Source organism: Pan paniscus, chromosome 2, assembly GCF_029289425.2.
Source record: "Pan paniscus chromosome 2, NHGRI_mPanPan1-v2.0_pri, whole genome shotgun sequence".
In the NCBI taxonomy this organism is placed as follows: Eukaryota; Metazoa; Chordata; class Mammalia; order Primates; family Hominidae; genus Pan; species Pan paniscus.
In genome coordinates this window covers 20089149-20104433 of record NC_085926.1, presented here as the reverse complement: position 1 = coordinate 20104433, position 15285 = coordinate 20089149, and the positions used below count along the sequence as shown (strand labels likewise).

The 15285-nt window shown below is 38.9% G+C and overlaps 1 protein-coding gene across 3 annotated transcripts in view; it reads right to left on the bottom strand.

The window, feature by feature from the left end:
- KAT2B (lysine acetyltransferase 2B) overlaps positions 1-15285 on the bottom strand; it is a 114116-nt gene that overhangs the window by 13772 nt on the left and 85059 nt on the right. For all 3 annotated transcript variants that reach the window (XM_034955955.3, XM_034955954.3, XM_034955956.3), the window contains 4 exons: positions 14509-14717; positions 13072-13198; positions 3577-3687; positions 255-398 (listed from right to left, as the gene is read on the bottom strand). In XM_034955955.3, the coding sequence (XP_034811846.1) occupies positions 255-398; positions 3577-3687; positions 13072-13198; positions 14509-14717 (591 nt within the window). The remainder of the gene's footprint in view (positions 1-254; positions 399-3576; positions 3688-13071; positions 13199-14508; positions 14718-15285) is intronic.

The window sequence follows — 15285 nt, the reverse complement described above, 5'->3', positions numbered from 1 at the left end:
CTCGGGAGGCTGAGGTACGAGGATTGCTTGGGCCCAGGAGGCAGAGGTTACAGTGAGATAGTGCCACTGCACTCCAGTCTAGGTGACAGAGAGACTCTGTGTCAAAAAAGAGAGAGAGAAGAAATCTAGATAACCCACAGCAAACCGAGAGTTTGCTATCCAGTAAACACATACACGCAGCACCCAAGGAAATGCAACCCACCCCAGCTAAGACTGGCCTGTACAGAAGGTAAGGGAGTCAACCACCTGCTTACCTCCTTCTGCTTTTTAATGATGACAGAAAATTCTGTGTACGGGATCCGTGGATTTAGCTCACATCCCATTAAAGTGGCTCCTTCATAATCCTTGATATAGCCAACATATTTGGTTTTAGGTATTTTAATTTCTTTGGAGAAACCCTGAAAAGCAAGTAAATTCATTCATATGAACACCATGCACCAAATATCTACTGAGTGCTAACTATGTTCCAGGCACTGTGTGAGGAATCAAGACAAGCTTCTTTGAAGTTCTCATTGTACTATTCTGAAGAGGATTAGCTTAAAACCACCCATGAAGTTCAAAAACACCAGAAATCTAACTGTAAATAGGAAGCAAGACAACATTTTTTAAATGGCCCTAATAAAATGCAAGAAATATTAAAAAGTTTAAAACAGAAACAGGTGTTAAGTAAAAATTAGGTTTAATTTTGTACTGAATTACATAATTAAATATGACCGTTGCAAATTTCTCCAAAAGTGGTGAGGGGGTCCCCAGGATTCTCAACAAATCAATAACTAACATTGATCTAAATTATCAAAGAAAAGATGGTCAAAAAAATAAAGTGATTAGAAACTTAATGTTTCTGAGGAAATGAAATCCTTTCTTTGCAGGCAAAAAAATTCCAGACAGTCACAATGTGTGGTTGTTTCAAAGACATTAATGCTTTGGAATATACTCATTTACACACTTTAAGCCATAATAACAGACTGCTTCAGAGTATATATTCAAAATTATAAATAATATATTTATAATATAAACATAATTTGCCTTAAGTATCTATTTCAGTTATTTGCAGAAAATTTCTTGAACTTCAGCACCATCGCCAGCAGTTCACTGCCTCATCTTTCAACAAAAACTTATTTTCCAAGTAATTATTGCCATCATCCTCAAAGAGGACTACAGACAAGTCATTTAAGAACCATAGCTGAGATCTTATGCTTTGCACTACAGTTACAGCTGAGGAAAGCTGATGCTCAAGACCTCAGTGAAACAATCCAATTAAGTTCTCAGTGAGTTTTACCATAAAAGTTAAAATGCATCTCAAACAATGAGAAGATAATAAATAGGAGATTATTTATCTGTCTTCAGAGCACAAAAAGCTTTCTAATTACATAAGAACACATTTTAAAAAAAAAAGAAGAAGTCTGGCTGGGTGCAGTGGCTCATGCCTATAATCTCAGCACTTTGGGAGACTGAGGCAGGAGGATCACTTGAGTCCAAGAGTTCAAGACCAGCCCAGGCAACATAGCAAGATTCTCTCCCAATCCCTCACCATCTCTACAAATGATTAAAAAAAAAAAAAAATTGCTTGGCATGGTGGCATGCACCTGAGGTCACAATTACACAGGTAGCTGAGGCAGGAGGATCGCCTGAGCCCAGGAGGTTGAGGCTGCAGTGAGCTATGATCATGCCACAGCACTCCAGCCTTGGTGACAGTGTAAGACCCTGTCTCAAAACAAACAAACAAACAAAATCCAAACCAAAACAAGTCAATAGATTTTATGTAATAACATCTTTAACATTCTGAAGATTTAAAGAAAAAGCCATAAGCAATGTTGAAACAAATATTATCCAAGGTTAATATAGTTATATACTAATAGTTCTCACAAATCAATGTACAACTAAACATTTTTATAGAAAAAGGGACAAAAGAAAATGAATTAGCAATCCAAAAAAGGAACAAATACAAAGAATTGATAAACATGGAAAAATAAATCAAACTTCACATAAATAAATTCAAACATACACAATTTATTATCTGGAAAAGTGGTAAATTTTTTTTCAGTTACCAACTCCTTTCCTGACCCCCTTATACACTGCTGACAAAAATGGAAAGTTTTAAAATATTTAGCAACACATTACAAAAACCTTGATTTATTCTAAGCAAATTACCATCAATGAGGGCAAAACATGTGCACAAACACACACCCATACACATGCACATTACCTACAAGAAACACCTAAATAGTCAAAAATGTATTGGTTAAATAATTTTCTATTTCTACAACAAAATCCTAGGAAACCACCAAAATTATTATATACACAGTATGAACCAACTTTTATGTTTATATACACACAGAAAAAATACTAAAAAGATTTATGTCAAAGCATTAACAGCATAGGTATGAGCTGAGAGGAAAAATAACAGAAAAAATTTTAAAATAAAAAAATCAAAGCATTAACAGTAAATTTCTTGGGGTGACAGAATTACAAGCCATTTTTCTTTCCTTCTTTTGCTTTATTACATTTTCTACAATGATTACACATTACTTTTATAGTCAGAAAAGTAAATGAAAATGTTTAGGAATTATAAATCACTATTAAAAATAATATGCAGTCAAAGAATAGTCCTCAAAAAGCTGAGCTGAAAACTTATTTTAAGACTTATTTAAAGAGAGACAAGTTCTCACTATGTTGCCCAGGCTGTTTCAAACTCCTGAGCACAGCAATCCTCCTGCCCTGGCCTCCCAAAATACTAGGATTACAGGCATAAGCCACTGCACCTGGCCTGAGCTGAAAACTTCTGATAAGAAACTGCTAGGACAGAGGCCTGATGAGGTGGCTCACGCCTATAATCCCAGCACTTAGGGAGGCCAAGGCGGGTGGATTGCTTGAGTCCAGGAGCTCGAGACCAGCCTGGGTAACATGACAAAACCCTGTCTCTAATAAAAATACAAAAAATTAGCTGGGTGTAGTCACAGCTACTTGGGAGGCTGAGGTGGGAGAATCACCTGAGCCCAGGAGGTCAAGGCTGCAGTGAACTGAGATTGCACCACTGCAGTCTCAGCCTAGGCACCAAAGTGAGACCCTGTCTCAAAAAAAAGAAAGGAAGGGAGGAACGGAGAAAGGAAGGAACTGCAAAGATGACAGCCAAGCTCCTAGCCCACTATGTGCTGTAGAATCAGGACTGTTTGCAGGTTTTTATAAACTCCAGGATTTCCTCTCTGCTGTCATAAATGGAGGCCTTTCCAGAAACTGAATCTGTTTTTCTCATTCACAGAGAATGCTACCCACCAAATTCCAGGACTGGGAATTTCTTATTAGAAACCATATTTTAGAACGTTAGGATGCAATATTATACCTCACTGACAGGTGACATTCATTCATTCTCTCAACAAATAGTTATTCAATACTTACTATGTGCTAGTGACACTCTCTAGTCCAGGCTGAAGCTTATTTTTGACATAAGGCTTGTAAAACAAATGCCTGTTCTTATAAGTAGAAAACACTGGGGGAGAAACTTATTTGGAAGAACGCTACCTGAGAACATATGAAGAAAAGGAATGACAAAACAGTGTTGCGTGGTGAGAAACCAACCTGTTTCTTAAAGTATCCAATTGCATATTCATCTGCATATGTGAGGAAGTTCAGGATGTCATGCTTTATGTGATATTCTTTCAAATGATTCATCAGGTGTGTTCCATAGCCCTGTGTGGAAGTTAGTATACAAACAAATACATTAGATTGGGGAGAAAAATTTTTACAAATCCATCAGGAAATGATGGTGAATTCAGAAGTTTGTACTTTTACATATTTTACCAACCAGGACCTTTCCTGAAGGAAATATATTAACATCCTTTCTTGCGTTTCTTAACTTTGAAAATAAGCTATAAAACCAAAACAAAATCAAAATCCTTGCTTCAAAGATAAAAATCATCATTTGAAAATGTAAGTTTCTAGTTATTTGAAAATAACACACCAGGGCCACAAGTTCCTAGCTCAATCTTAAAGATCACTTGCTGAATATTAATATAAAAGTTTTCAGAATGAATGTAGACTATGAATTTCTGCTTATCTTTAAGGTATTTGAGAATCTCAGAAGAAAAAAAAAGATGCAAATGAAAAGTGCTAATCTTCACTAGAATATTTAGTAATCCAAGTGTTTACTGTACACCACAAACTGGCAAACCTTCTAAAGAACTGAATCATCACATACATAGCATTTTAAATTTGGTCTTATCAGACCTTTCCAAGTAAGGTCTGAGAAGCCCAGAATCTCTGAATCAGCCAGAAGACATTAGAAAGTAACTAAAGGTAGTCAACAATGTTGAATAAACTCAGTGATTGAAATATTTTTATAATATCAAGTTTTTTCAGTGACAAAGCTTACAGAAAACGTATAAATCTAATGTGATTGTTTTGGAACCGCATAAAGAGAGATAAAAGTAAATCCAAGCGTCCAGACCCAAATATCTTCACATAAATTTTCTGCAATTTGGCGGCACATTTTTCTTAAGAACTCAAATATATTCCCAGGTATGATCTCATGGAATCACAGTACCTCAAGGTCAGAAGGATCTTTGGAAGTCATTTTATCTAACCCACTAATCCATATGAGGCTAGAGGTCTTTTGCTATCTATCATGAAAAGGCAATCTGCTAGAACACCTCCAACGTAGGCCAATTCCTTGGTGGTGAGATAGACCAATTCATTTTCAGGCATCATATAGTTGGGAATTCCTTCCTAACGTTCACCCAAGATCTGGTCGTTGTTATTTCTACTTATTGACCTTAGTTCTACTCCTAGAGTTACAAAGACTCATTCCTGCTTTTAACAGCCCTTCAAGCCTTCAAAGATTATGCTCTCTCACACATGCCCATCCGTACTTCCCCAGTCCCAAGCCAAGCACCATCAAGGCTTAGTCATTCCTCATATGGCATGACTGAATGACACCTTATCAAACTAATCACTTTGGTTTTTATTTTTTTTTTGAGATGGAGTCTTGCTCTGTCACCCAGGCTGGAGTGCAGTGGCACGATCTTGGGTCACTGCAAGCTCTGCCTCCCAGGTTAATACCATTCTCCTGCCTCAGCCTCCCGAATAACTGGGACTACAGGTGCCCGCCACCACACCTGGCTAATTTTTTGTATTTTTAGTAGAGACGGGGTTTCATTGTGTTAGCCAGGATAGTCTCGATCTCCTGACCTTGTGATCTGCCCGTCTCGGCCTCCCAAAGTGCTGGGATTACAGGCGTGAGCCACCGCGCCCGGCCACTAATCACTTTTTTCAGAGTTTTTTCTAATACAACAATGCCTTTCTAAAGCATGGATCCTAGGACCAAGCATAATAATAAGGGGACGGTATGTCCAGTAAACAGAACAGTATCATCATCTCCCTCTTCTGCAAATTATTCTTCCATTGATGTCACCCAAAGACATTTTAGCTTTTAACTTTTCCCAAACATATCACAATACTGAACACTGAGAGTTTGAATAAAACTTGGATAAAAACACAAATGAACTATTTCTCTCCTTGAGGAGACGATAGTAAAATGGGGAAGATAAACATATAAACACATGTGTATAGAGGTATACTATTCAACAGAGAAGACACTAGCCTCATGTGGCTATTGAGCAATTGATATGAGACTAGTCCAGTTTGAAATGTCCTGAAGTATAAAAACACACTAGGAAAAAAATTCTCATTACTAACATTTTATACTTATTACATGTTGATATGACAATAATTTTAGACATATTAAGTAAAAAAAAGTCAAAATTAATTTCACCTGTTTCTTTTCACTTTTTTAAATATGGCTACTCAAAATTTTGAAATTACATATGTGACTTGCATTTGAGGCCTGCATTACATTTCTGTTATGCAGCATTTGTACAGAGTGATATATTTGTATCTTCAATAGTGGGCTGGGCGCGGTGGCCTATAATCCCAGTGGCTCACGCCTATAATCCCAGCACTTTGGGAGGCTGAGGTGGGCGGATCATGAGGTCAGGAGATTGAGACCATCCTGAACAACATGGTGAAACCCCATCTCTACTAAAAATACAAAAATTAGCTGGGCATGGTGGCACGTGCCTGTAATCCCAGCTACTCGGGAGGCTGAGGCAGGAGAACGGCATGAACCAGGGAGTCGGAGGTCGCTGTGAGCCAAGATCTGAGCTGAGATCGCGCCAACGCACTCCAGCCTGGCGACAGAGCGAGACTCCGTCTCAAACAACAACAACAACAAAAACAACAAAACAAAACGATAGTGAAAAAGACCATAATCAAGGTGGTAAAGAGAAGGCGAATAGAGGAAAAGGAAATGTTTAAGCTAGGCCTTAAAAGAGCTTGTCAAATTGAAAACAAGAGAAGGAAATGGATTAGAAATCTAAATGTAAGGTAAAATAAACCTTTACAAAAGTATTATAAAAAGATATAGGAAAAGTGGGCATATAACTTAGGGATACAAAAAGGCTTCTTAAAGAAAATATAAAATGCAAAAGCATGAAGTAAAAGACTGATTATTAAGTAGAATACTTCAAATTTTAAAACTTCTTCAAGGCACCATAAGTAATCAAAGATACCATAAACAAAAGACAAATGACAAGTGAGGGGGGTGTAGTTGCAACATATATTACAAAGATTTAATATCAAAAATACATAAATATCTTCTATAGAATCAATACAAAAAAGAGATAGAATAAAAGAAAATTTGTCAAAGGCTAGAACAAGAATAAATATTACCAGTAAATATAAGAGATATGTTCGACCTCAATAGTGATCAGAGCGCTCTACCATAAAATGAAATATTGCACTTGACGGCGTGCAAATACGTTTACAGTTTATGTACCCAGTGCCAGCAATGGTAGGGGGAACTATTCTCTCCAACACCACTGGTGAAAAATGTAAACTGGGAGACCCACTGAGAAGACAATCTGGAAATAATTTTTTAAATTTAGACCGGCCATATTCATTCATATAGGAATTCTGCTTCTCAGTGTCTAAGGAAACATTTCCAAACAGAGCATTGTTGGTGATAGAAAATTACCAGAAATAAGCAAATATGTCTTCAATAGAGAAATGATTACATAAATTATGGTGCATCCATATTATAAAATACTGTATAAAAAGAATAAAGTAGCTATATATCAGCATTAATAGAAATTCCTGCAATTATGAAAATGTTCTTTATCTATGCTATCCAATATGGTAATGATTAGTCACATGTAGCTACTGAGTACCTGAGTAACCAAGGATGTAAATATTCATTTTAATTTAAGGTATCTAAATACAAATTTAAACAATCACATATATGCACTAAAGCTGAAAGGTCTCTAGGACAATGTAAAGTTTTTTTCCAGTAATGCAATGCATACAACATGAATTCCATTTATTTAAATGGGAAAAAAGCAACAACAAAACACACAATCACCTCTTACCTGTAAGTTCAGTAAGTTCCAATATATGTGTCAATACCAAAGTACCTGGAAGGATGCGTACCAAGCTGACAAAAATAGCAGGATGGTAGTGGGAAGGGGAAATGGGATTTTTGTTTTATCTGAAAACGCATTTGTATATGTCTTACATAATTAAAAATTATTTCTAAAAAAATTTTTTTAACTAGAGGAAAGCAAATGGTTGGCCAGTTGGAGTGAATTGCATGTGCACAGGAAAAGTAATGTCTAAAAATTAGTAAGAAATGTGTCTTCTGATGAAATTCACTTTAACACGGATGTCGATGCAAGAGAGATTGTTGTATGCACCATCTTGTAAGGAGTTAATAGAAACTATAAATTTGTCCCCTTCATCCATAATCCAATTAATTCTACTCAAGAACAACAATGGTTCTTTGGTAAATAGCTTCTGAAAACCTGCATAAGATATTTTTCATCAGTGACCACAAATTTGCCATCTCTCCAAAAATCTTTTCCAGATTCCAAGTTGCTTGTGAGAAAGGGCTGTGTCTTTTAACTTGAACTTCCTCTGTATCTAGCTAGTATTTGTGACTAGCAGTCATGGTAGTTTAAGTACTGCCTTGGTTAGAGAGGCAGTGACAACATAAAGCTATTATAAGCAAATGTTTATTTAGATTTTAACCCCAGACCTATTTCCCCTTGTTTGTACACCTTTATTTTTACCTGCCATCAAAAGGATCATTTTCTAACTATCTGGTAACTTCAGTGTTTATTTAAATACCTATTATGGTAAATAAACATTAGCTACATAATTTTAAAGCTGTATATAATATCAAATTCAATATTTTTTTCTTTTGAGATGGAGTTTCACTCTTGTTGCCCAGGCTGAAGTGCAATAGCACAATCTTGGCTCACCGCAACCTCCACTTCCTGGGTTCAAGTGATTCTCCTGCCTCAGCCTCTGAGTAGCTGGGATTACAGGCATGCACCACCACACCCAGCTAATTTTGTATTTTTAGTAGAGATGGGGTTTCACCATGTTGGTCAGGCTGGTCTCGAACTCTCAACCTCAGGTGATCCGCCCGCCTCAGCCTCCCAAAGTGCTGGGATTACAGGTGTGAGCCACCACGCCTGGCCCAAATTGTTTTTAGATTACAGGATATTCCAAAATCAGGAGAGGAGCTTCAAATAAATTCTCATATGTTATCTTGTGTTTTCAGCACAATAAATCCACATAAAAATCTAATTTAAAGAATTCACAGGAATTTATCGGCATGATTCTCCAAAATGACCATATACAGATTTTAAAGTGCCATTTAGCCAAGATTTTTAATATAGTAAATAAATACTTAAAACGTCTGTTTATGGTTGGGCACAATGGCTCACGCCTATAATCTCAGCACTTTGGGGGGCCAAGGAGGGAGGATCTCTTGAGACCAGGAGTTCAAGACCAGCCTGGGCAACACAGGGAGACCCTATCTCTACAAAAAATAAATTAGCCAGGCATGGTGGTGCACAACTGTGATCCCAACTACTCAGAATGCTGAGGTAGGAGGATCACCTGAGCACAGGAGGTCGCAGACACAGGGAGCTGTGATCATGCCACTGCACTCCATCCTGGGCAACAGAGCAAAACCCCATCTCAAAAAATTAAAAAATTAAAATTAAAATAAAACCTCTGCTTATGAATTTGCTGTTTTCAGTAATATATGCTATAGCCACTGGGACCCATTCAGTTTTACTCCATATTGAAGAAGTGCTTCCATGTTGTCTAGTGTTGCTGGGTTGGCAGAGCTCAGCAATCTTTATCTTAGACTATACGCCAGTGAAAATGTAAATATCTTGGGCAGTGTGATGTCTCAAAAGTTGTTCATTAATCATTAATGACACAGGACAGTAAAAAGATCAGGAAATTGGCTGGGCACAGTGGCTCACAACTGTAATCCCAGCACTTTGGGAGGCCGAAGCAGGCGATCACCTGAGGTCAGGAGTTCGAGACCAGCCTGGCCAACGTGATGAAACACCATTTCTGTTAAAAATACAAAAATTAGCCGGGCATGGTGGCTGACACCTGTAATCCCAGCTACTCGGGAGGCTGAGGCAGGAGAATCACCAGAACCCAGGAGGCGGAGTTTGCGGTGAGCCGAGATCACGCCATTGCACTCCAGCCTGGGCAACGAGAGCAAAACTCCGTCTCAAAAAAAAAAAAAAAAAGGCCAGGAAACTAAAGGAAGAACTGTTTCTCACATTCTTACTTCTACTAAAGATTGGTTCTTACCATTAAAACACACACACACGCACGCATGCACACACACACACGTTCTTACCATTAAAACACACACACATGCACGCACACACACACACTAAACTCATCCATTCTATTTTGTTTTGAAAGACTAATCTTCATTATCTTCATTTTCTAAAACTACAGTTTCAAGTCACTTACAAGAAGTGATTGCTTTTCTTGTTCTTCCTACTGAGTTTGTGATGCTTGGCCACCTTCCTTCAAGTCTTTAGAAAATTACATGGTTATGGGGGGGAATTGCCTTTCTGGGAAGTAATAAGACAAAGTATCCAATTCGTATTAAATACCTTCAGTTTCCCTTTAGTATCCCTAAAAGTGTCCAACTCAACCTTAATCAGCATTTCCAAACAAGGTGTTTGGTATAGCTATCTTTGAAAATAAAAATTATGCCATCTTTTTCTAAAATTACAAACCAACGACATATTTTCCAGGTCTTCACCCTAAGGAAAGCCAAATAAAATTTTCCTTTAAGTAAGTTCTTAAACTTTGAACATTTGGAAACATCTGGACATTTGTCACTTTGGCTAGCGGAGAATAATGATAAACACAGCAACAGCACCATCTAAAGACACACTGTCAGAATTCCTTGAAAATGAGCCACAGATCAGTTTCAAGCAAATGTGGGTCTTCACCTTCCCCAGTCAGAATGATGAATGTAAGACTGCTGAATTGCATTTGCCCTTTGATGCTTAGTGCTAGGAGTCAAAGACAAAAAGCTCCACTTGTGCTTTGTGAGAATAAATACATTGCAGCAGCTATAATTCGTGCTGAGGCCGGGCGTGGTGGCTCACGCCTGTAATCCCAGCTACTCAGGTGGCTGTGGCATAAGAATCACTTGAACCCAGGAGGCGGAGGTTGCAGCCAGCAGATCACATCACTGCATTCCAGCCAGAGCAAAAGAGCAAGACGCTGTCTCAAAATAATAATAATAATAATAATAATTTTAAAAAATGGGTACTGTGACCAGAGAGTGAAGCTGTTAATGAAAGCTAAAGTACCAATAGCACAGGCTGTGCCCCTAATGCAGAGAATGATTCCTTTCAGGGACTTACTTTTGGTTTCTGTAAATGGTATTGCTTCTTTGAAGCTGAAGGAGTCAACAAAATACTTAGACCAGCACTGTCCAATACAGGAGCCACTGGCCACACGTGCCTATCAAGCACCTGAAAGGCAGCTTGTCTAAATTGAGATGTGTTGTAAATGTAAAATACATGCTTGGTTTCAAAGAGTTAGTATAAGGCTGGGTGTGGTTGCTCATGTTTGTAATCCCAGCATTTTGGGAGACCAGGGAGGGCAGAGCACCTGAGGTCAGGAGTTCAAGACCAGCCTGGCCAACATGGCGAAACCTCATCTCTACTAAGAATACAAAAATTGGCCGGGCATGGTGGCATGTGCCTATAGTTCCCAGCTACGCATGAGGCTGAGGTGGGAGAATCACTTGAACCCATGAGGCGGAGGTTGCAGTGAGCCAAGATCGCATGACTGCACTCCAGCCTGGGCAACAGAGTGTGAACCTGTCTCAAAAAAAAAAAAAAAAAAGACAGTACAGAACAAAGAACGTAATGTAAAAGGTCTCCATAATTCTTCGTGACATTGAATGCCTGTTGCAGTTATATTAATAATACTTTGGATATATGGGTAAAATAAATTTCCAAAATTAATCTCACTGGATTCCACTTGCTTTTTAAAAAATATATATATATAACTACTAGAAAATTTAAAAGCACATAATATGTGTGCTTTTATAACCTCATATTTACAGGCTGCTTTATATTTCTATTGGACACATTGCTTTAGACCTTCCAATAATTTTTCTCAGCAGCCATCTTAATCATCCGGAGCTGCTAATCTTTAGTCCACCCATGAAAATCCTAAATGAATAACATTCTTTTTTTTTTTTTTTTTTTTTTTTTGAGATGGAGTTTCGCTCTCATTGCCCAGGCTGGAGTGCAGTGCTGTGATCTTGGCTCACTGCAACCTCAGCCTCCCGGGTTCAAGCAATTTTCCTGCCTCAGCCTCCCAAGCAGCTGGGACTATGGGCATGTGCCGCCACACCCAGCTAATTTTGTATTTTTAGTAGAGACAGGGTTTTACCACATTGGTCAGGCTGGTCTCAAACTCCTGATCTCAGGAGATCCACCCACCTTGGCCTCCCAAAGTGCTAGGATTACAGGTGTGAGCCACTGCCCAGCCCTAAATGAATAACATTCTAAGGACATGTTTTCTGGTTCCCTTTTCTTAAAAGCAAGAAAGTAGAACAGGACAAGGTATAGATGAGAGCTCTTTCTGTCAATTCAGAGTCTGGTTTATTCTCGCCAGACTGCGACACCAACTGCAATACCAATAAAACATGGACACAGTTCCTGGAAAGGAAGGGACCTAAGCCAAAGACAACTGGGAAGATAAATTAGCAACAAAAACAAAACAAAACAAAACAGAAAGACACTCCAACACATGCCAAACCCTACAGGAATAACTTCTGAAATTTATTCATAAATTTACATGACTTCCCTTATAGAATTTCATGACTTCCCTTAAAGAATTTCCTTAGTCCTTGTTTTCCCTTAGGGACAAGGTCATAAGAAATCTTTCTGAAGTGTAAGCTGCCTAAATCATCTTTCTAATCCACATTAACCATATCCTTTCCAGTAGTTCAGTGTCACTAATTGTGATTACATGTTTGCATGTATGTGTAAATTAACAATGAACACTGAGATCTATTTTTCAAATATCCCTTCATTTGCTATAGACTACACTTGAGTTACATATTGAACTTGTACAGTATCCTGGTACCTCGCCCCAAAGTCCAACAAAGCCTTGGTACAACCCTACTTGTTGGTAGGTGAAACCACTTACTCTCCTCACACACATACACATACACTCACAGTGAGACAGAGGTCCCCAACCCCTAGACCATTACCAGTCCGTGGCCTGTTAGTGACCGGGCTGCACAGCACGAGGTGAGTGGCAGGCAAGTAAGCATTACCGCCTGAGCTCTGCCTCCTGTCAGATCAGTGGTGGCACTAGACTCTCATAGGAGTGCAAACCCCATTGTGAACTACGCGTGCAAGGGATCTAGGTTGCATGCTCCTTATGAGAATCTAACTAATGCCTGATGATCTGAGCTGGAACAGTTTCATCCCAAAACCATAGCCCTAATCTGACCCGTGGAAAAATTGTCTTCCGTGAAACCAGTCCCTGGTGCCAAAAAGGTTGGAGACCATTGGAGTGAGAGGACTATTCCCAGAAAGTTCTTAACTCCACTTTGAACCTTCTCTGGACATGGCACAGAGAGATCTTCCCAAGCTCTGCAGGCCTTAGTGAGAAGCCCCACATTCTGCTCTTCTTCTAAGACCTTGGGTTTACCCTTACCTTGACTTGCTCATTTGAGGTTACAGCACAGAAGACAATCTCTGTGAATCCTTGAGATGGGAACATACGGAAACAGATACCACCAATAACACGGCCATCTTTAATTAAAGCAAGGGTTTTGTGTTTCCTGAAAGAATAAGATTATGTCAAAGTTTTACCTATCCTAGTTATATAAATATACTTTTTGGGGTGTTCCTTATTAACCAACTAAGAAAGAGGGACATGTCCTAAGTTTCTATAGAAACTTCCTTCATGTAGCCCCTATCTCGCTAGACCATCCTTTTATCTGAACTTTTTAGAGCTAGGTTGCCTGCACAAGATGTCATCAGCACTCCCATCAGAACAAAATACTAGTCACCTAAGAAGTGCCTGAGGTTTACAAATAGAGAACAGAGTATGTGCTCTGGAACTGGCACAGCCAGTGCCAAGGAGGGGTCAGGGAGAGCAGGAAGTCATGGACAAACATGGTATGTGTCTCTGAAGAGTTAAGTCTTACTCCAAAATATTACAGAAACATTATGAAAAAGAATTTAAAATTTACATATACAATTTGCAAAATTCTGCATTACGGAATCCTTCCCTCTGTCTAAAGCATCACTCTGAATTGTCACAGGCATGGATCACAGTCCCCATAGGCTACTGGGCTATGTATGTTAAAATAAATTCAATTAGAGAAGTTTAGTTCTTTAGGGTTTCGTGGGTTTTTTTGTTTTTTTGTTTTTTTTTTTTGAAATGGAGTTTCGCTCTGTTGCCCAGGCTGGAGTGCAATGGCATGGTCTCGGCTCACCACAACCTCCGCCTCCTGGGTTCAAGCAATTCTCCTGCCTCAGCCTCCCAAGTAGCCGTGATTACAGGCATGTGTCACCAGGCCTGGCTAATTTTGTATTTTTAGTAGAGACGGGGTTTCTCCATGTTGGTCAGGCTGGTCACAAACTCTCAACCTCAGGTGATCCTCCCACCTCAGCCTCCCAAAATGCTGGGATTACAGGCATGAGCCACCATGCCCGGCCTAGTTTTTTGTTTTTTTTTTTTAAGCAATGGATTTTCAAAGTTAACCTCTCTTATATCCCAATAATTGCCCACAGACCTGGGCAATAATGGCACCTAGTTAAGATACCAAAACCAATATTTTGATTATGAAGAAAGCAGAACATCTTAGTGTTACATTCTCTCACTGCTATAAAGAATGAAGCACAGGAGAGTCATCAGCAATGTAAAATACAAAGTTTCATCATCATTAACAAGAAAATTTGTAAATTGTTGAAAATTACTCTTAGTACTTTCAGACATGAAAATCAGCTTGGTGAAGCTCTGTATCCACAGCAAGACAGGAGCAGTAGTATTCGGTGGATGACTATGGCTGACTTTCACTATCTAAGCAGTTCCTCTTTCATTTAAAAAGGAAATAAGGAAGAAGGAACAGAAAGTACCACTTACGGGTCAAAGACGAGCCGTGTGATGTATTCTTTTGGCATTCGGGGCAGCTGGTGGGAGAAAACGTTCTGTAGGCCAACCAGCCACATCAGGATCTTCTTGTTTGGTTTCTGGTTGAGGGAATTGCCAACCACGTGAAATTCAATTACACCCCTGCGCTCTTCCAACCTTGCCGCCTCATCCCTGGCCGAGTGTGCTGACAGAAAATTGGTCTGAGATGCAAGAGACAGGAAAAAATTACACAGAGCTATTCTCTCAAGACAGTGGGGATGGGACACATCCAAGCTTCTCATCTTTGTTTTAATAAGATACACATTTGTGGATTTTCAGAGTCCTAAATCCACACATGTGCACACATACACACAGAGACACATACACATACAAGTTATGAAGACAAGACAGAAAAGGCAGGTAAAGCATTTTGAGAAATTGGAGTATTATATGTGTACACGGATGATATTCAGTGTAGATTAGGGGCCAGCAAAGTTTTCTGTGAAGGGCCAGATAGAAAATATTTTAGACGTTGTGAGCCATAAGGTGTTTGTCACAACTACTCCTTCTTCTGCTATAATGCAAAAGCATCCACAGACAATATGTTAAAGAATGGGTGCAGTACTGTTCCAATAAAACTTTATTTAAAAATACAGTAAGCAGACAAAATGTGGCCTGTGGGTTATAGTTTGCCAACCTCTGGCTTCAAGGAATCCTCTCCAGCTGAGCTTTAAGGACCCTTGAGATGACAGATTCAAATTCTCATTACAGGCCCAATAGTAGCACTCA